The 22,642-nt window shown below is 40.8% G+C and overlaps 2 protein-coding genes across 13 annotated transcripts; one reads left to right on the forward strand and one right to left on the reverse strand.

Moving 5' to 3' along the window:
- On the reverse strand, nt 1-22,642 carry LOC308186608 (uncharacterized protein). 11 transcript variants are annotated; one of them, XR_013944127.1, is made up of 6 exons: nt 21,562-22,642; nt 18,455-18,511; nt 17,455-17,520; nt 16,468-16,596; nt 15,759-15,861; nt 14,637-14,669 (listed from the first exon to the last, which is right to left on the reverse strand). XR_013944127.1 is itself a non-coding variant. In XM_080575300.1 (6 exons), exons 1-4 carry the CDS (start codon nt 21,606-21,608, stop codon nt 16,484-16,486), a joined length of 321 nt encoding a protein of 106 aa, XP_080431426.1. In that variant the 5' UTR covers nt 21,609-22,642; the 3' UTR covers nt 14,637-14,669; nt 15,759-15,861; nt 16,468-16,483. The 11 variants fall into 11 exon arrangements, 1 of the variants encoding a protein (XP_080431426.1); XR_013944128.1 differs by having other exon boundaries at nt 18,450-18,511; XR_013944131.1 differs by lacking the exon at nt 18,455-18,511 and adding an exon at nt 21,243-21,335 and having other exon boundaries at nt 21,562-21,699.
- MYF6 (myogenic factor 6) lies at nt 18,511-21,840 on the forward strand. Of its 2 annotated transcripts, XM_080575299.1 has the most exons (3): nt 18,511-20,910; nt 21,063-21,147; nt 21,250-21,840. In XM_080575299.1, the coding sequence occupies exons 1-3, from the start codon at nt 20,392-20,394 to the stop codon at nt 21,366-21,368; spliced, it is 723 nt and encodes a 240-aa protein (XP_080431425.1). In that variant the 5' UTR covers nt 18,511-20,391; the 3' UTR covers nt 21,369-21,840. The 2 variants fall into 2 exon arrangements, with proteins under 2 accessions (XP_080431425.1, XP_080431424.1); XM_080575298.1 differs by having other exon boundaries at nt 18,511-21,147.

A 22,642-nucleotide genomic window follows, 5' to 3' on the forward strand; every position in this document is an offset into this window, starting at 1 on the left:
TCATATGCAGTTATTAAGAAAAAGCAGCAAAGAACAATGAATTAATTGTATTTCATATTAAAGTGACATGTGACAGTGAGCTTTCCTGTTTACTTACAGAAATGTACAAAGCCTCCTAGATTTGGAAACAAAACAAAAATCCCCAAGATTTCAATTTGACAGAGAAGTGAACATTAAACCTTTGTAAACATGATATATAGGATAAGTGTGTACTTGCTTTTTCCACACCAAAATCACACTGCACAGTTAGTGTCTTCTTTACCAAGATGAACCTTAGAAGTGCCTTAATGTAAATTATTTGATATTTGCAAAGCGCATTCAGAACAAAACCTGGAAAAACAGTGATGGAATTGAAGATAGGAACTGACAGAAAAGTGCTGATCAATATGTAAGCATACCTGGTAGTCATGACTTTTTTAACAGAATCTTAAACAAAACAGGTGCAACAAAAGAGGTGCCGAAATGAAGTGAACAAATATTTCTTCAGTTACCTTAAATAAATAAATAAAAATAAAAAGTCGATGATCTATGTATCTGATTTTATGACCAGTAGCAAGTTGAATTAAAACCTGCACACATGTAAATCAAGGACAAAATTCCTATCCATTTACATGGAGTCACAATTCTACTGACTGCAGAGTCCCAGCACAAAAGGGTCTCTTCACGGTTGTATCCAAGAACGTTTACATGTTATCCAAGAAACAGAGCAAACATCATTAATGCACTGTTTTGTGCTACTTGACCTATTTCAAAATCTTAAATTCATAGTATAATAGGGGGAAATTTGTGTCCTGTTGCCTCCTACAAATCAAGAACGTTTTCAATACTAATACTTTTCCTTCATAAATAGATTGACTATTGACTACTCCTCTAATTTAGATATGAAAGTGTGTTTAATTGGAAGATGATTTAGCAACAGAGTTGTTGTGCTACTTACATAGATACACTCACTACATATAGAAGCTTTTGCTGTCATGTGGCATTTCTAAAACTTTTATCTTGCCAAGGCACCGGTGATCGTGTGGACTTCACAATTGCGCAATGTTTAAAAATATTAAGGCTGAAGCTGGCTAGTGTCTGGTACAGGCTCCAAGCTCTGTTTTTTATGTACAGTTCTTACTCAACTGGGACAAAGCCTGCAAATGCAGAGGTTCAAGACAATGTCCTGTGAGGTCTGTGGGCACAATAGAGTTTTTCTGAAAACATTTTGACAGCAAGCTAAAATAAAATTTGAAAAATACACTTCAGAATATGTATTAGGTGTGTAGTAAGAATTATACAGATCATCATGTAGCCATGGAAATAAATAGATGATAAATAAGCCAGATCCAAATTGATTTTTGTTTTGTTTTGTTTTAAGATCTGTGAAAAGTATCCAATTAGCTGTCAGTTTTAGGAGATACACATAGGGTAATAATGAATTCAGTGTATGTGTATAATTAAGCTGCATGTTCATTCACTGCTGCAAAGACTGCAATGCATTGAATGCAGTAGCCTGCAGCTGGAAACCATTGACACATAGTTTTGGGCATATCTTTGTCAATTTTTGATTTTAAGGAACTAAGTCAAAGAAAATATACTGAAACTGGTCCACTGTTTCCACGCTTTTCCACAACTGCTGTGTCACCACTATGCATGATGCTGAAAAGACAATTCCTCCCAACATTGTTCTTCATGTTGTGTTCTGTTTTCTATTTTGCATTGCTTCTGTATTTGTTTTTGTTTTGTGTTGTTTGTCTATATGTGACGTATCAGAAGGTACTGTAAACAAATACGGGTCATCTAAGTCAGATACTACAGGCTCAATCATATGTCATTCTCAGGTAAGGGGTGTACTGGTCTTCAAACTTGCTCTCTATTCCCTTCCCTCTAAGTTGATTTGCAGATGACATCACGGAATATCAGCTGCATTTCTGCACTGGCCCTTTGCCAGAATGCATTTTCTTTCCTGTCCTCTGTGTGGCTACAGTTACGAACTGTAAGACAAGTGCAAATCTGCTATAGTGCAGACCTCAGACCTGAACAGTGGTATCACTTGCATGTCTTTGCAGCGTAAGCACTTCATACAGTTGTAAGGATAAACTAAATTACTGGTTTCCTACCCCCAAGTTCCCTCTACTGCTATCACAAATTCTGGTATAAATTTTAGCACTGGTCACTGATTAGTGTCAGTTGAAAACAGCAAGATGGATCTAATGTTTGATATTTTGCATGGTGATTCTCTTTTCCCAAACAATGCCGAACAGATTACTGATTTTAATTCCTTTTTCTCCCGGCTCCCTTATCCAGCTCCCTTATCCTGTAGTCCCTTTCTCATATTCTTTCTCATATTCAACTGTGTAAAGAGAACTGCAAATCAATGGCCTTTTAGCAGTGAATAACAATGTCTATGGCACATCTCACTTCACTAGGGAAAGTCTGGGACGAAGTTGTGCCTCTATATTTGAGTTGAAAGACAACATTTAGAAGGTTTCAGTTATATTTGGATCATCTTACTCTGCTTGTTGATTGGTGTTACCAGGGTGATCTTTTTGTAGGATGACAGCTGCACACAGCTATCCACTGTAATCATGAATAAACCATCCCGGTACTCTTCATAGTCAATAATAACCTGAAGGAAGTTTTACAAGGATATTCCTAAAATATTTTGCAGGAGATGGAGTTGTGGAAGATAGGAGAAGAACACTTGGATAGTGGAAATCTAATACACAACTAAAGCTTTACTGTTTACTGTTATGTTCCCCGAAGCCTGCTGAGCAGGAAGTGCCCTGGAACACACAGAACGTATTTGAGACAACATAATACAACCTTTGAGCTGAGTACTGCAACATACCGAACACTCTTGTCAGTCATGCAGGAATGCACTTAAATAAGCTTTACTGTAAATGTCCCCAGCTCATTTGAAAAACACAAATACAGGAAACACATATTATGACAGCTGATAACAACCTTTGTGATTCGAGTTAGTACTGGGAACCAAGGAACTCTATTCAGTCAATGCTTTCACTAATTTAAATATAAAAACAAATATTTTTTCTCCACAAGTGCAGAACCTGGACTGACAGAATGTAGGCAGAGGAGAGGGTTTTATTCCTCTAATGAAGGCATAAGCAGAAAAGTAAGCATGTATGTGTATCTCTCTCCCTCAGTCTGATGTCTGCATATGCTCTCCAGTTGGGAATAACTGCAGATAGATTAAATTTATCCACTTCTAATGCAAACCATATATCAATAATCCCATTCTCGGAATCCACTATAAAACAGTTAAGTGCTTTTTTGTTTATCACTTTTCTGTTGGCATTCACAATAGTTCCTCTTAACTATTTTTCTTACAGAATTCTACTACTTGTCTGTAAGTATTGCAAAGACAATGCACATAGTGTGGATCTGGCCTTGCGTATTGGGCAGAAAATTCTTAAATGAGCTGCAACAACACAGCACTACTCACTAGGCATGGGCAAGGATCAACCTGAGGAGACTGGCTCCCAAGCATGTAATCTTACTCTCTTTTGAGAACAAGACAGTTATCTGACAGTGCAGTTCTGTCCAAGCTGGGGTATCCAGAAAACATTCCCAAAGCTGACTGACTTTGGGATGTGTGGAATTTAGTCCGAATCTCTCTCTGCTAAACAAGAAAATTCAGAATTAGCGTTATCACTGACACATACCATTCTGCAATTAGCTAAAGTCCTATACAACAGTGCAATAAGACAAACAGATGCACTGGACATTTCCAACCTGGACATTATACCTTGAACTCTAAGGACCACTGACTACCTGTGATTAGTCTTATGTTCTGCTTTGGTGTAATACCTTGGTAAGCCTAGGCCAGAACTTTAATCTTCCTCTGTGTTAGAGTTCAATTAATCTTGCCTAGTTTCAGCCATATAGTAGTTACAATTTAAGCTAACCCTCTCCTATTGTCAGTGGAGAGACATGGGCATGCATAGAAGGCAGTTCATGCCAGGTCTAGAACAGATCTGGTACACCTAGACGGAAGTGAATTTACTTTGTTTCTCTCACCTTTGGCTATAGGAGCTTAGCCAACTTGGCTATCTGCCAAATACTATATTCAGTAAATTTCATCAAAGGAGCACTTCTAAACAAAATGTACCCTTTATACCAACTGTACAGTTTTGTTTAGCTTTAGGAAGGTCTTAAGTAGGAAATGGAGCATCTGTGCAAATATACCACATAATTCCATATCCAAAGCCCAATGCAGAGAAGATTAAGTCACAGGAACTCATCTTCATGACACTGAACAGCAAAACCTCTCATTTCCTCTCATTTTAGACTTGTAAAGACATACTGTCTTCCTTGTGGTTCACACTCATATATCTTTTTCCTCATTCAGAATAGAAATTTGGAAATACTGACCTTGGAATAGTTACAGGTTATCTTAGGAAAATACTGTGCTGTCCTGATAAAACAACTATAAGGAAGATGCTTTCATAAAAAATGTTCTAGAATTCCATATTATTGTAATTCCTCAAAAATATGTCTACTCCTGTGAGGTGGCTGTTGTTGTAGGAACATTACTAAATACAGTACACAAAGACCATGACTGCGTGGTCAAGGTGGTGGATACATTTATCACTTCTTGATTTTCCCTTCTTTTGCCCTTCCCATTTTTCCTTTTCCTTTTTGGCACTCCTAAGCAGATTAGGGGACATATCAGGTTGCTGGTTAATGGAGATCAATTGTGTGAGCTATACTAACTATGTACTAAAGTTAATGAGACAAACATTCCTCTCCTGTATATTGACGTGCTCTCTGAAACAAGAAGGAATCCCTGACTTCACTACTAGTGCTGAATGTCAGTCAGAGAAAGGTGGTCTAGCAAGATGGTCATGTGCTAGCATGGGATAAAATCTGTTTTCAGAGACTTTGCACATCTGAAACAAATCATTTAATTTCTGTGTTTCTCAGCTCCTTGGGGCGGGGAGGGAAATATTAAACCAGTTTTCCTAACTTTTATCCATCCTATCTGTTCATATTTGGAATCTCTATGGGGAAAGTAATTTCTCCCAAAATGTCTTTGTACTCTTGCTATCACAACTAAGATGTTGTCCAAGGAATAAATTCTTTCTCCTATCAGCATTATCCCAGTACAAACAAAAGGTACGGATATTGTCAAGAGATACCGTAGACAGTATCACTGCCACGAAGTGCTCATGCTTTGCTTTGTGTTCATCATCCTGTCAGTTCTTGCATCTTGATAGTACAGAACTTGTGGTAAGCAGCAGCTCTTGGTGTGGAAAGTGGACATTAGCTAAAACAGTATTTGCAGAGAGCTTCATTTCTGGAAAGGTTCAAATGAGTACCCCTGGAGCACAGCAGGCTACTTGCGACAAAAGGCACCTTGCTTCTTATTCAGTCTCTGGACATAAATCTCTTGTCCCTGTGTTTAGAATAATAGCAAAATGACAAGAATTAACTTATTTGAGATGCCAACATTTTTTCTAACTTGTGGTCACTATTATGATATACTACATCCACATGTAGTTTATACCACGCACACACACAAACACGTACTCAAGCTCTTAAAGGGACATCTAACCTTGTCAAGTATAACTATCTTCCTTCAGGCTAACAGAGGGAAGTATGACTTGGATTAATAGTTGTCATGACCATTAAGTCTTCTCTACAGAAATAATCGATTTTGATTTTTAACAGATTGCAAGGGGTTAGACTGAGGCTTCATTTTCTTGAATGGCCACTGGAACAAGTGGAAAATTATTCTGATAGTGCTGTGAAATACTTTGTGCCATCATATTATATGGTTCTCCAAAACCAGGAAAATGTTCAGTGGGGTCTTGTAAGGAGACATTGTAAAATATAAAATTGCTACAACAGCTGAAAGACAGAGAATGGTTCCATTGAGAGAAAACTAATGCGCAAGTGTCAAAATGGACAGTTGGTGTCAGCTCCAGAAGGATTTAAAACTTAGACATAAGCTTGAAGAAACCATGTTAACAGAGCCAATGTCTGTATGAAAAGAACTTTGTACTTAACAAAAATCCATTGTAAACAACATATTTGACACAGCCTTTATTAAAGTGCTTAGGAGAAAAGAATGGTTCATTAATGAAATACTTAAGTACTATATTCCACTGATATTCAACATTATACAACGTTTTCATTTTTCCTGAAAAAGAAATTCCAAACATAAGTGAGAGCTTGGTATATTGATAAATTTTGGTAAAAAGTTCATGTTTCCAAAAAGGCAAATCTATGAGAAAGTCCTTAATATTTCATTTATAATGAAACTGAGATTACATATCAAATGAAACAAGATTTTCTGTTACCATTTTAAAACAGTTCTTTATGATCTATATAGAATAGTCTCAATCACATTTAGGAAATCAATTGTATATACTGTAGAACTATTTATAGTTCATCTCAGAGGACTGCAAAAATAATTTTAGGCTTTATATTTCAGCAGAGGCTAACCTTGCGTTGCACATGGCTTGCACACAATTCAAATAAAGTTTCCTTGCCAAAGATGTATCACATGGCTGGTCTGCTGGCATGGCTGCGTAATCCAAACCCCTGACTTTGGGAGGAAGTGAGACAGTGGAAGTTGTTGAAGCCAACACCTTCAAAATAGCCCGGACACTCAGCCCAGTCCTGCTTCACAAAGGAGCAGTGAGATCGCAGGGCAACCATTGCCATCTCCTGCATGCGAGCCTTTCTAAATGTAAGCTCCTCTCTGGCTTGTCTGCATATTCGATGCATTTGTGACTTTTGAGGACATGAAGTTTTCAGTAAAAAGACCACACCAATTACCATCCACCCCATGTTCCATGAAGCTGGAAGTGTATGAAATTCTGTTGGTTTGTTTTTTGTTGTTATTGGTGGTTTTTTTCTTCTTCTTTCCTGAAGGTCAAAGAGGGAGAGGCATTGAGAAAGGAGTAATGACGTTGAATAGGAGTTGGCTTGTGCTCAAGGATCTCAAGGACGTTTAAGCGTTACAATGCTTAACTCTGGGACATCCTGCTGTGCAGCAGAATCCTTAGCTGACAAGTGCCCAACCTCAAAGCATACAGAAAAACTGCCACTAAAAAAAGGAGCTCTCAGAAATTATGAGTGGAATCTGGGAGACAGCAAGCACTGACAATGGAGACAAAAAGTGGCAAATTACACATGCCCACATAGCTCTGACTGTAACTCATGCTGGCTTGGGAGTTATCATCTCATTATCATTGTTGTCAAATAATATGGAATTGCTAATTTTGATTTAGCCTCTAGAAGGAATCCAGGACTGAGTCTCTAGGCTTGTATTTTAAACATTCAAATAACACACAGGAGACACTGATTTATTTTCATCCTCTGCTTGGTTCAGAACAGGGATCTGTTTATCCGCGTTTATCACGTCAAATATGCTGGTCCCTGGGCTAAGGCTACTGAGGAATCACTGTCTATCTGCCATACTCCAGTAGTGCAACTTTCAACAATATTTGAATGTCCATTCAAAAATGATGTAGCCTGAGGGGGGCAGGCTCTCACATGAAATGTGGAAGGCAGCTGTTCACACACCCAAGTACAGTATTAAAAAAAATTACGTGAGCCTGGCTGAATCTTGTCCCATCCTACAAGAGTTCTGATACCTAGACTGCCTTCCTTTTTCCCATCTTAATTTTCCTCAGTTAATATTGTAGAATCCATTCTAATAGGAAACAGTGATAGCATAGATTGTAGGAAAATAAGGCAAAAAAGGAATCTTAGGAAGTCCCAGATTCTATCATATTCTGCTTGAAGGCTACATCGTTGCTGGCAGAGGTCTATATAGCTGTTGCGCTGCAGGCAAGCCAGTCTAGTATTTTTCCTTCCATCAGAAGACTTAGCCAAAACTGCCTTGTTATAACTAATTGTATAATTTATTTTCTATCCGCATAATCACAAACATCAGTTTACTGCTTACTCAATCACTGCCGGTACTTCCTATTAACATCTCTGTTCTCTAGTCTATACAACATTGATTCAGCATTTATTCAGCTGATGTTTCTAAGCCTCCCAGTTGTTCTTTTTAGCATTGTGCATTTTTTCTAGTTGTACCAGCTGTATCTGTTTTGAGATACAATGCCTGAAAATGGGCACAGGATTGCAGCTAAAGCCTTATCAGCCTAGAACAGGACAGAAGGACAACCTCATGTGCCTCCTGCCTGCTTGTGAGTCCCAGTCCCTTCCTTCTTTTGAAGAATTAGCATTTACGTAGTTAGCCTATATTTCTGCAGTTCATTAGGCTTTCCAAAGTGCTCAGTTTTGTCCTTGCTCTCATCAAAATGGAATCTATTAAAGAACATATTTCTGATTTGTCACAATCAGCTTAAAATCTAAGCATGCCCTCCAACAAGCTCATAATTCATACTGTTTGGGATACCTGCAAATTTGATGGACATATTCTCTATACCTTCATCTGAGATATTAATTAAGACTTGAGTTCCCAGAGTAGAACCATTTGAGAGTTCTTCTTTGAGCAGTTTCCAAACAGTTGAATACACATAGAGGGTTCATTTTCTTGTTTTTCATATGAAAATGTCATGTGAAGCTATAAAAAAAACTACATTAAAATCAAGATAAGTGGTTTCTCCTCATCCTATAACCACAAGAATTGTTGACTTGTTACAGGAGACTAAATTGATTTGGCACAGCTCCTTCTTGAAGATTTTGTAATGAGAATAAGACTACTCCATGTTAGCGTTATTTACTCCTTTGTATTTTTCCAGAAGCATATAAATATTCTATCATTTTCTCAGCATTTTTAGAGAAACTTAGGTTGAACTACTCACCTACAAGAGCCTTTTTTTTTCTTCTGTTTAAGAATATACATTCCATTTGCCCATCTATAATCTTCTGCAATTTCATCATCCACGATCTCTCAAAGATATCAGGAAATGACACTGAGATCAGTTCGTCGATTTTCTAAGTATGCTGAGGCTGAACCAGTTTTAATATGTACAATAATCTAATTACTTTTACCTCTTGGTTTTCCTGTCCTGACTCCTTATCCTTTTGTCACTAATGTTAATTGTGTTAACTGGTTAAACCCACTTCACCTTCTTGTTGTAATTTGAATTGACAGAGGCATTAAGCACAGCTTCAACAGTTAAAGTCTTTCTCTCTATTCAGGGTCCCTTAGTTTTCTTGCTACTATAGTATTTGTTGAAAGTTTCTTCTTACTTCTTGTGTCGTTTGATTGTTGTTTTTTATTTGTCCTTTGCCGTTCTGATTTTGTCTTAAGATGACTATGCCATTCTTTCTTTCGCAGCCTTAGTCCTGTCTTCTGGTTTTTGATTGTTTGTTTGCTTTGGTTTGGTTTGGTTTTCTTTTATTCCATTTGGTTTGGTTAGTTGGGTTTTTTCCTCCTCTTACTTCAGCAACATGACTTTAAGAGCAGCTTAAAACTTACCTGAAACTGTCAGCAAGTTCTCTGCTAATTTAACCCAGCGTCAGGACATAATCCCAGTATCGAATGGTTAGAATTCTGGAAAATAGTTTACATAAAGTGTTACAAAATTCCTGGAACCATGGAAACCTCAAATTTGAGATGCTTGCCTGAGAAAGCTCCCAATAAGATGTGATAATCTGAGCTTCTGCAGGCTCTTGTTTATAAACTGTTGCTGCTGCCTGTGTAAAATCAAATTCTGCAAAGACACATCCTCTAACCAAGAGACAGCTAATTATAAGAAGCCATTGGTCATTGATGTTGCTTGATTTTGCTCGTACGTTACTTTTCAGCTTGTGTAATGAATGATATAGTTGTTAAAGAGTGTCAATCATGTGATCACTTAATAATTCCCTGTTCCAGAAAATACTAAGCCTTAGCATCTGTTGGCAAAAGATACATAGTCAATTTACAATTAACTTCAGTTTTGGATCCAAATGGAGCAACGCTGGTGATCCAGAACCTTCAGGGATCTGTCTTCTCCAGAAACAATTTCAATTAATTAGTTCTTAATTAGTTGGCAATCTTTCTTGGCCATTCTTCACTAATGACACTAATGACATTAATACTTTGAATGCTGATACCTAATTCTCTTGTAATAATGAAAAGTGATTTCCTTGGTAAGAACTGCAGAAGTCCATGTAAGTTTTCTCATACTCTCGATTTCTTTATCATAATGACCTTGACTGTTAGTGGACTGTGCAGGATGGATTTTGCAGCTTGAAAGAGATGCAAAAAGAAAATCTTGACTGTTCATGGACAATCAATATCACAGACAACTTCTGTCTTACCCATGTCACTGTTAATGATCAATCTTGTAAACATTTCAGAGCCCTTATATTCTTCACTGGGAACCCTCTAAATACGACTAACTTTCTTTACCCTGTTGTTAAATACTTGTTTGATGCCTACATATGAGAATCTTTGTTAGGTTATTCTCTTTCATATTGTTACGTTATTTTAGTTTATAATGTATAATACAATAGTAATATATACATACACATACATACTGTGTGCTCAACTGATTTTTTGGAACGCTACTCTGAATCTTTAACTTGTTTTGAAAAATGTTAATGCTGTCCTCCACAACCACAGTTTACAGACTGGTGTTCAGTTCTGAAATACAGGTTCTGTCCTGTGTAACTATTATTTATTTCTAGTGATCCTGATTCCTCAAAGCAAGACATCGCCTACTGATGACAACAATATGAGTGCAAGATGAAAGTAATCTGTGACTGGACTTGTACCCTGAAGACTGCTTTCCTGCTGTACACACAACTGCTCTCATTATCTCCACTTGCTATTGAATTTGCAGCTTGCTAATTAATATAGCTGCAAGTGACCAGTTCTGAAGGAAAAGAAAGATAAGGTGCTCTAACATGAACTGGCAAGTGCCATGCTATGAACTTACCTGTCCCTTACACTACCATCCCTTTTCAGAAACTGCCTGCAGACATTGCTAGCTGCTTTTTAGTGCTGTTCCAATGTTGCTGTCCCAAGCTGAAGACAGTAGTTCCAGTACAAAGCTTTTACACGAAAGTGTATTCTCATAAAATGGCATTTATAATATATAATTAGTCATCTAATTCAAGCACTGGGGTTTTTAGAAATACAAAGTACTCAGTAGCTCCCACTGAAGAGAATGTGACTAGGCTACTATGTGTGGACATATCTAAAATAAATTGATTATTTGTCACTTGGAGCTTGCAGCATACATAGCATCTGCTTATTATTGCACAGTTACTTCTGTCTGTTCTGTCTATTTTTCAGTTATTATAGTAATCAATAATACTACAAAATGATAATTACACTGCTTAGCACTTCCAGCCAAACACTTCTGTTAGCCTGCTGTAATGCACAAATGTTGTTTAAAAATACTGGCACTGCAGGTCAACAGATTCTGTTATAAGCCAGCTGTTTCACACTTCACAAGAAAAATATTTTCTCACTATTTTCTTTAAGTCTAAACATAGCTATATGTTGTCTAGATACAAATTTCAGAATGCAGATCTAGGATTCGTCTTCCAGGGATTCTCTATGTAGTCAGAATACATTCTTAAGATACTTCTTTCTTCTAAGCTTTTCCTCAATGTTTAATTATCTTTTTTTTTTTCTAAGAAACATAATTAATATAATTTCTCTAAAAATCCAAACACTTCTGTCGATTCAGTTTAAGCCATATTTTGGTGATTTTTTTTTTCTTTCAGGCAGAACGCACTTCTGGCAATCTTTTAGTCTATGCACTTTATCTGAAATGTTCTCCAGCATGGTCTGGTGAAATACAGATATTTTTTGAGTATGATTGTGTAAAGTCCGACTAGAACGAGAAGGGTAAGACTCATTTTGTCAGGCAGAACTTCTGAATACTATTCCTTTTTCACTCCTGTATTGTTTCCTACATGTGAGATGAACAGCATGGGGAAGAAAGAATCTCAACTAAGACAAGGTTCTTCCCTGACTGTGAGAAATTTCATGTTTTCTGTTAGGATGACCATAAGACTCCTCTGTACTTTTGGAGTATCACAGAGGTGACTTAACATGGTACAGAAATAGTGGCCAGAGACATTTAATTATTTCAAAAATCTCGCACAACAAAATTGCAGATTTTCTTTGTGCCACAAACCCACAGCATGTTCAAGAGATTGTTACAAACCCTACGTCCTGTTGTACTTCAAAGAATACATTTCTGAGCCTAAGGAATCTTAAAGAAAGTGAAACCTTGCATATAAAGATGCAGAAGTTATGAAGTGAAATGATGTGAAATGAATAGAACATACAGATGAAGGAATACAAGATAGACTGCTGTATTTCTTACACTGACAGATCACAGGTAACCTTATTTACAAAGCACGTACCTTAAATGACACACAGTCAAATAACATAATGACCTTCACAGCCTAAAAGAGTTTTGCAGCTGTGCAACAGGTTCTGATAACAACATGATATGATATATGTTGGATTCAAGGTCATTATTGCTATTTAATTCAGAGCAAATTTATTTTCAGAAGCCTTTCTCTTAATGGCTTCTATTTTCCAAAAGAAGCAGCAATTTTCCTTTTGAAAACCTGTGTAGATAAGATACATGGGAATTCTGCATTAACATTTTCTCAAGTCCCAGATATATTATACAGAATTTAAGTTTGCAAGAGAGTCCATCTATCATGTTTGAGGATGTACATCACTGTAACTACAGGAATTAGGAAGAAACTTCCCTGTTGAAACCTTCAGAGCAAGCTGTATCTTCAACTGAAGCATCTGATACGCATCTTTCTCAGAAAATACAGATAACAGATTTGGTGGACAGCAGTGTGACAAGTCATTCCTGGCACCTTGAACACATCTTCCCCATATTTTGGTGGGAGACAAAACTTTAAGGACTTTTGAGGTATTTTCCAGGTAGACTACTGACTAAGTTATAGCCAGGAAGGGACAGACATATATTTGTCTTTTAATGAGTAAAAGAAGCCAGCAGATGCAGGAGACTGTGAGTGATACAAAATGGCCCCAAAACACAGCAGCTTGTGTAACAGCTCCATCCTAGTGGAGAGGGTAAGAAGATACTAGGATGAATAATGAAAATGTTTGATGATCGGTGTATTCTTCAGAGGTAAAGAAAAGTAGGTCTGTGAAAACATTTTTTTCTTTCTATACTACAGAAAGAAATTGAGAAAACGATATACATATATTTAATAATAAATATGCAAACCCAGTTGTTTTATTTTTGGATTAAAGCCCAGTAAAGCACAAGGATTTTGCATATGCAGGAAGCAAAAGACTTGAGAAAAGCTACACAGAGAACAGAATCTGACTAGTGCTTAGAAAGGAATGGTCACATCAGACTACCCCAAGTTCATGTTGTGAACATCACATTCAAATCAGTCAGCAACGTATTTATGGAAATTCAGATGATGACAGCAGTATGACAATAGCAGGAGTATAAAAATATCCAGCACCAAATATGAGTTTAAAAAAAAAAGTACTAAATATCTAAATGATAAATAAACAAAGATGTAAACTAAAACTTCATTCCTCTGATGGTGGGAAAGAGCTCTTTATAGACACAAAAAACAAAAGTAATTCAAATGTCTACATGAAAGGGTTAAAGAGAACAATAGCTAGGCCTTGAAATTGACTGGTTCACAGAAGGATTCAAAGGTAAATTTGTAATCACCTAGAGAGCCAAAATTCGAGTCCTAGCAAACATGTTTTATATCTAAGTATACATGAATATACATGTATATTCAAAGTTGAGTCTGACTTAGCAAAGCCAATTGTTGTACCTAAGCAAGAACTTGGAAGAGAACACTTGAGATGTAGCATTTATGTCTGCTAAGGCTGAAAACATGACAGGACAGAGAAACATCATTCTATATTTACCATATATTATGGAAAGATTGATGACATGTCACCCAAAGGATCTCAAGCAAGCCATAACAATGTATATGAGACAAGCTTTATTTGTTCAGTTGGCTGTAATGTGGGTAGTGGAAAGAAAAAGAGGTAATGATGATGCACGGAGAACAAAATCTCAAAGTATAAATCATGCAGAATGTTCAAAATACAAATCATGGAGAAATCAACACTTCTTCCAAATTATGAGCTAAATTGTTTGTCCACAAAGGCACAGCAATGCCGAAAATATAATGAATAAAAATTTGAAATTATAGACAACAGAGAAAATGTATATTGTTTCATGATGAACAAGGAAATCTATGGGACAATGAAAGGACTGCATTACTTCCAATACGTTATTTACATTTTAGAAAAGGAACTATCTCAGGAGATTCTCGTTTCAGTTGTTTCTGCATTTTAAATCCACAAGTGCATGGAATAACTGAGGAGTATATTAATGCAGCACCAGGAAATAAGACCCAGTAATGCCTACATGTGACTACAGCTTATTAACTTTATCTTTGTTATCCAGAGCTATGTATCTCTAATCAAACGGCTCATTGAAGTGGCACATCCATATGTCAAAGAGCTTACACCAGGAAACCAAAAAAATATATTGGCAATGGAGAATGAAATTGTTTAATGCAATTTGTGTATAGAAGATGATCATTCAGCATAAACACTTCGTGGCTTTGTGATGTGCTGCTTTAAACAATCCCTAGGTTATTGCTGGGAAGAGAGCTCTGTACGTCCATAACTTCCATTGTACCTTCATGGTTTCCAGACTCCAGGGCACTGTCATCCCATTTTTCCATGAAGTACCGTGATTCTGCAAAAATCCTTTGTGAGCTCCAGAAAAGAAAGCTGTCATTTTTCCACTGCCTGAACACAAAGCTCTCTTTCTGTCCATAGGCAGCAGGGATATGATTAGACTAAGTGCTGGATGCAGAAACTGGTTATCCTCCAAGCCTTTCTTTACTTTCACTTACAGAATTAAAATTAGTATTTATTTTAATTAGTAGTAGCAGCTATAGTTTAATTATTGTCCTTTTGACTGAGTCGGGTTTAGATATCATTGTAATTATGTTCTGAAACTGTATAGCGTGAAAATGCACTTTCTGCTTATAGTCTAAACAGATAAATAAGTATATAACTATAAAATGATCTTTCATGTACTTACAAAAAAAATGTGATAGCAAAAAAAATGATTATAAAGCACATGATGTGTCTTGGACTCATGTCAGATTTCAAGTCCCCTCTTTTTATTTTTTTCCTTCCTAATCAAAAGTAGAAGATGACTGTAATTTTTATTGCTTTCCTTCCTGCAAAGAATCCCAGCTTGTGGATAGAACCACGGAAAATGCCTGTCCCAGCCAGCAACAGTGCAATGGGCTTCTGGTTTCTGATTGGCACTCCCTCCTCCCCAGGAAAACGTCTTGTAGTAAAATAAATGTGTTTGTGCAGTGGTGACTATTTGTCACTGTAGACCCTGACACAGGCATTAAAGCATCTGCCATTTAGAACTGTGTCTCATAACTGCCCAACATGAGAGCTGTAATGAAATCCTACCTTACCATCTTGAACCAGAGGAGTCTGTTTAGTTAGCAAGGTTGCACCTCTCAGATACTAACAGGACTGTAACTGATATGAACACTAAAGTCCATATCCAATCAAAGGAAAACAGCAGTGATTTGGAACAGCAATAGAGCCAAGGCCACTGTGAATGAGACTTTTTTTTTTTAAACCTTCCCGTACAAAGACTGTATAATTATATGAAGTTGTCTTTTTCATATCTCTACCTTACTGACTTCCTAGCCCACAGCATGCATTACGATTCACTACTCCACTTGCCAAACTTGCATTTCAGGGATGGTGCTCCCACTTGCTTATAAATTCTCTGAAATGGCCATATACTTACACACAAGCACCAGCATGCAGAGTACACACACTTGCTCTAGTCAGTTCCCAAATTTTCAGTGAGAGTGCACGTGACATTGTGGATATCCAAATAATATAATTTCCTTGGAAAAACAGAATTTGAACGGAGTAAAGTAAATAGTAGAATCTAAGTAAGCAAAAGTCAGCTAGAAGTATAACAACATATATAAACGAAAATCAGGAATTAAAGCTGTTCCACGTTCCATGCTCCTGCATGCCACTCTGGAGTTCATATAACTTAAGGCAGGAAGACATAATTGAGTTCAGAAAAGCAGTGTCCCTACATACCACAGGCCATGGAGTCTGGTATGCTCCATCCCAGCAGCAGGAATTATTTTTCCATGAATGATAGTTAAGTTCTTTTGCTTAAATTTCCCACAGGCCATTGTCAGCATAATAAAATCTGGTCCCCTATAGAGTCACCATTACTCAGACTTTCAAGAAAATTCATGGAAATTATTTAATCTCTCTTCACCAAGTGTTTATCTGACAAATTGTAGATGTGGGATAAATACATGTTCTTTACCAGCTTGCACGTCTTTTGTGCACCAGCTTTGCCCTTATGATGTCCACATCAATCAGACATTTGAAACATCTCTAGAAAAGAAAGATGTCTCAGTCCTTCTCACCTGCTTAAAACAGTGAATGTCATAGTGCAGCAACACATCAAAGTTTTCTGTAGTTCTTACCAGTGAACTGTGACCATCAGTAGATTAACAGATAGTGTAGGTTCATCAGGATCAGATCTGTAGAAATTGGTAGTGCGGGTGACCTAGCATCCACTTCACATTTTAGGGTGCCTTCCAGCTTAGTTTCCCCTGAACAAAATCCAGATGACACATTCTGAGAGCACCCTCTAAAGAGTATCAAAAATGCAGTAAATGGGGGCTATGCAGAGATTTGCTCCATAAATGCACTCCTGACAAATGAAAACGAGAATGCAAACACACACCCTGTATGGGTATTTAAGTGCACCTCTTGACACTTCAGGAGGAATGGCAAAAAATTAACCCTATAAAAGCTTTGACTGGTGTCTTAATTATACAACATATGGGTAATAATAGACAACAAAACATGGATGTTAACATATATCCCCAGATATGCTGTTGAGCCCAATCTGAATATACTTAAAAATCTCAGGTGAGAAGGTCTTCTGTGTGAATGGGAAGTGACTGAGAACAGGACAGGAGAACGAGCCTAGACGTCTTCGAGGCAAAATTACTCTAAGTGGTTGCCTTGAGACTATAATGAGGATAGTGTATGAATTTTTCTGTTGAGAAGCTAGATGAAAAATTGTAAAATTGAAACAGGAGGTGATACAATTCACACTAAAAAAAAAAAAAAAGGAAGAATAGCATTGTATATTAACAATAAAATATATCGGAAAGGAAAGTTTCTGTTAAGAAAGATGCAATTGAATATAAGTGTAAAAGATAAGGAAAAAAAAAAGGCGAATGGGAAAGTGAGCAGAGGCATGTCCATAACCAAAGTGCAAACAAACTCTGACAACCCCAGTAGGCCCACATCTGAGCCCATCCTAATAACCTGCACTTCAGAAATTGACAAAAAGCAAAATACCTGGTAGCCAAGGTATTGAACCATATCCCAAAGCAGGAATGGTATTGCATGGGTAGAATAGGGCTGCAGCAAGGGCAGGCTGAAAATTTCATCCTTACCTAGGTACCCTTTCAGAGTGCTGAACAGGACCAGATATATCTGATCCCCTCTGGTTATTGATGCTGCTGCAAAGAGTCAAAGAGATAAAAGGTTAAAATTCCATCATGCCTGTGGCTCAAGTAAGTGAAAAATAAAAAGGAAGCATTTGGAGTGGTACTCAGGGCCCTGTGGGTCCAAGATAAGAAAATATTTCTCTATAATTCGAGACTAAACTTCTGCTCAAGCCATAAGGTGTCAAGAGCAACCTGGGCAGTTATGAACTCACTATTCAACTATAATTATACAGAATATTTTAGAATTAATTTGGTGGAAAGGGTGATTGAGGTTCTAGAGATCAGCTGTGACGTAAAACCAATTGATTACAGGTAGAGCTTTGCAGTGATCCCACTTCCGATTCCATGTCCACTTTTTCTTGTTCTTATGCTTTTACTTCCTCTTAGGTCCTTGTGCTTATATCTAACAAGATCTGGCATTAAGGTATAAAGAGAAAAAGACCAGCATCAACATATGAATCCTCCACTTGGCCCACTGCAATGGAGAATGTTGCTAAGGGCATTTTGTTCACATATACTCTGGTTTCTTGCTAGCTGTGTTATTTTATGACATTGGTTATGACCAAGGAGCAGGAACAGGGCATGCAGTGTGATGGCTACAGCACAATCAAAGTTGCTTGTGTGGAGGGGGAATGGACAACTTCATCAAACTAAAAATCAGTTGCAGTTGATGAAATTTCTGCTCAATAAAGAACTATGTTACACCCACGTTACTCTGAGGAACTAGGTCTGTTTATTCCAGCTCTTAATGAATGAATGCTGAAAAGACAGAAGTTTTTATTTTGTTTCCTGCTTGAAGCAAAAATGCTGTTGAAAGCTGAAGGAACATCTGGCTCCTAAACTTCCACTTTTGAAACTCCCATAGTCAAGCTAAAACTCTCTGAGAGGACAACCACATTTCAGTAGTATTTCTCCCGCAACCTAAGTTTTTATTTGTGCACCTCACCAGTAGATTGATCTTGTCTGTCTTGTTCCAAACACCACCAGAGCAGCAGCAAAGAAGCTAAAGATTAAATGAAAAAAATAACTGTAGTAAAGGTGAAAAGTTTTAAGCAATCAGCAGACTGGTTTTTTTATTTATTACCACTGTCATTACCGTTATGGGGAAAACATCCCTGAAAAGCACTGAAAAGCACATAATGCCAAGGGGCAACATGAGAAACACAAGGGATGGGTAAAGGCTGGCATTATATCCCTTTTTAAAGGTAGAAAATTAAATCACAGGGAAATTAAATGACTGGTCAAAGGTCAAACAGCAAACTAAGTACAGAGCGTGGAAACTGTGCCTTATGTTCAGCTCCTTAACTGTAAGGCTACTCTGAAGAGAAAAAAATACCTCAGTGCTGGAATATTAATATCAAAATTAGTTTCACTGAAAACAGGTTGAATTTCTCTGTCTCATTCAAAACTGGATTTTGTTCTGCCTAATTAAAACTGAAATGAGATCCATTTCAGCAATACTGATTTGGTCAAAACAAAATTGCAGCTACTCCGTAATATATTTGTACTCATGAAAACTGGTTTGCAATCAGTTTTGGAGAAAGTCAAGCTAATAATCAAGGTAATTGCAGCTTTTAAGAATGGAACAAAAATGCCACAGTTCCTTTCAGAAAGAAGTCACATGCTAGCTTTGAGAGATACCCTGGGATTCCAGAGCTATATACTATATATATACATATATATATATAATATATTTTTACATAAGCAGAGAGAAATTACATGTGATTTAAGGAAAGCAAGGCAGCCCAGGGAAAGAAGCAGACAGGACGTTTTCCCATAGCTTCCCTTCCATGAGGTGAGAGAGGCCTAGACATGATGTGACATTACAGTGTATGCTAACAGAGAGTGATCACAAGCTCCGTTTCTGTCTCGGGGGCCAGGAAGCTCTGGAAGTCTTGCCAGGCCCTGGGGATTAAACTGCAGTTAGAACAGATGCCTGAGCTTCGATTGCCCTAAACACTGTCAAGGACAGGGGCTGTCCGGAGAGCCACATCAGACCGTAACCCAGTCACCTGGAATCACTTCTGTCACCTCATGGGCAACATGGGAAAGTTCAAACGAAAACGCCGCGCCGAGGTGCACTAACTGGGTGCTTCGACACCGCAGCAAGGCTCTGCCTTGGCAGAGGCACTCCGTGTGTGTGGAGGAACAGTGAGCTTGGCTCCTAACCTTGGGCTGGCCCGGGCAGCGTGGGTCACAGGAATGGCATGCCTCAAGGGGGGGGAAAGGAGGGGGTGAATAGCAGGGGCTTCTTCTCAAAATATTAACCCTTCTATTTGGAGAGCCGTGGCTGCCTTTGAAACCTCTCCTTGGAGACCTATACTTAGCACTGGGTAAGAAGCGTGCAGCGTGTATGTGTGTGTGTGCATGTGTGTGTGTGTGCATGAGTGTGTGTGCATGTGAGCCAGGGAGGGCCGGGGGCAGGCTCCACCCGCAGCCCCCCGCCTTTGTCCTGCGGCCGAGCCCCTCGAGCTCCTCAGCCGGGCCTCCCGCTGCGCCCAGACACGGCTCCAAGAGCCCCCTCCGCATGTCCCCTCGCACATCCCACACTCACCGGTTTTGGGGTGCATTTTTCTGTTTCATTTGTTTTCTTTTTCTAAAATATTTTTTTTTTATTTGCCTATGTCCCCTTGTTCTGCCCCCTTTCCTCCCCCCTTCTAAATTGGAGATGTTCTCAGGACAGCGCCCAGGAGACTGGCTGGAATCAGTTTTGGAGGGTGATGCACCGCGACAGCTAAAAGTTGGATAGGGTTTCAGCAGCTCCTATATATAAAGCAGGGGGGACTTATGTCACTGCACTAATTAAATTCCATCTGGGTTGTTCCTCGGGGTGTTTTCGAGCCTGCCACCCAACTCGAGCAGGCAGAGGGGCCGAGGGACAGCATGATGATGGACCTTTTCGAAACTGGCTCCTATTTCTTCTACTTGGACGGGGAGAATGGAGCCCTGCAGCAGCTGGAGATGGCGGAGGGTTCCCCGCTGTACCCAGGCAGCGACGGCACCTTGTCCCCGTGTCAGGACCAAATGCCGCCGGAGGCCGGCAGCGACAGCAGCGGCGAAGAGCATGTGCTGGCCCCCCCGGGCCTGCAGCCCCCTCACTGCCCCGGCCAGTGTTTGATCTGGGCTTGTAAAACCTGCAAGAGAAAGTCGGCCCCCACGGACAGGCGGAAAGCGGCCACCCTGCGGGAGAGGAGGCGGCTGAAGAAGATCAACGAAGCCTTCGAGGCGCTGAAAAGGCGGACTGTGGCCAACCCCAACCAGCGGCTGCCCAAGGTGGAGATCCTGAGGAGCGCCATCAGCTACATCGAGAGGCTGCAGGACCTCCTGCACAGGCTGGATCAGCAGGAGAAAATGCAGGAGGTCGGGGGGGACGCCTTCAGCTTCAGCCCCAAGCAGGCAAATGTAAGCACGGCCGCCCGGCACCCGGCTGCGGGGCCGCCGCTCCCCTCCCTCCCCGCCCGCCTCCCTCCTTCCCCCGCAGCCCCGGGGCACGGGGGGGGCTGCCCCCCGCTAACGCAGGCACCTTCCCCTCTCCCCCCGTCCCCCTGCCGCAGGGCTCGGACTTCCTCGGCACCTGCGGCTCCGACTGGAGAAACCTCTCCGACCATTCCCGGGCGCTGGGAGCCAGCCCCCGAGCAGGTAACACCCCACTGCCCCCCTCCCAGCCCCGCCGGCCGCAGCCGCCGTCCCCACGAGGCACCCCCCCCCCCCCCCCGTCTCTCTTTTTCTCTCGCCTGGCAGGAGGCTCCGCCGTCGAGTCGTCGGCTTCCAGCAGCCTGCGCTGCCTCTCCTCCATAGTGGACAGTATTTCCTCCGACGAGCCCAAGCTGCCCGGCGTGGAGGAAGCGGTGGAGAAATGAGGCAGGGCCCGCGGGGCTCGGGCCGAGGTACCGCCGCCCGCCCAGCCTGACGGAGCGGCCCTCGGCGTCCCGAGCCCGAAGGACTCCTCCTGACCCCCACCCCCCTTTCACCCCGAGTTTTGTTTTCTTTACGCCTCGTCGCATAGACCAGCCTCCCCCCCCAATTTTTCCGTTTTTAATTTAAGAGACTTACTCGCGTGCCGGTGATCCGCTTTGCCCGAGGCTCACCGAAACGTCCATTCCTGTCTGAGTGGAGCTGCCGGCTGCCTTCCGTGCTAGTGGCGTTCAGAGAGGTCCCGCCTCGTTGCGTTTCTGTAAATACTTTTAGTACTGTCTTTTCTTTTGTAAACACGGAAAAAAAAAGAAAAAGAAAAAAAAAAAGAGAATATATATATATTTAAATGGTGGGATGTGATATTGTATATAAGGACGGACGGATTTCCCGGGTTGTAAAATAAAGCCCTTTGCGTTACAGTGTCTCTCCTCCCGGTCATTCAGTCCCAACCCGAGCCTGGAGCCCGAGCCCGCCGTGCCCTCAGCCGGACGACCCCGCAGAGCTCGAGCTGCGACAGCGGGAGGCAGCTGCGGGGACACGTTTCCCTCCGCTCCCTCCTCTAAGGACCGTCTCTCCTCGCCCAGGACCGCCCCGGCGGTGCTAATTACCCCCCCCTCCCCTGCCGTCTCCCCGGGGAAGCGGGGTCGGGCGCTGGGAGCCGGGGGGAAGGAGCCCCCCAGCCGCGCCGTGTGCCCCTAAACGGGCGGGGAGAGGGCACCGCTGGCTGAGAGATGGGGGGCTCGGCGCCTCCCGCCTCGTCTGCAGCACGCTTTATGGGCCCCGAGGGGCAGCGGCAGGCTGTGACGGGAGCCGGCTCCCCCCGGGGCCGGGGGGCCGGGATTTCTCCCGAGGAAAGGCGACTCCCCTTGGCTTCCCTGCTCCTTGAGGGAGAGGGGTCCCTCGGGGAGGAAGGAGTTAAGCGGCGAGAGGAGGGGGGCAGCAGCAGACGAAGCCTCTCACTCAGTGATGTAAAAAAAAAAAAAAAAAAAAAAAAAAAAACAGCCTCTCCGAGGATGGCGGAGCGGCAGCTCCTCGCGGCCAGGACGTTCCGGTTTGTAGGGGATTGTTTGTAATCCCAGGAAGGGGTGACCACCGGGAAACCAGCGCGCCCTGCCCTGCGCGCACACACACGGCGCGCTGCGGGACAGCTGAGAGAGGCACAGCTCAAAGGCTCTGCTGCAACTCTCTGCCCGTGGGCGCTCTCCTCGGCAGCTCTAAC

The sequence above is a fragment of the Anser brachyrhynchus genome (assembly GCF_964034855.1).
Source record: "Anser brachyrhynchus genome assembly, chromosome: 1".
Taxonomy (NCBI): domain Eukaryota; kingdom Metazoa; phylum Chordata; class Aves; order Anseriformes; family Anatidae; genus Anser; species Anser brachyrhynchus.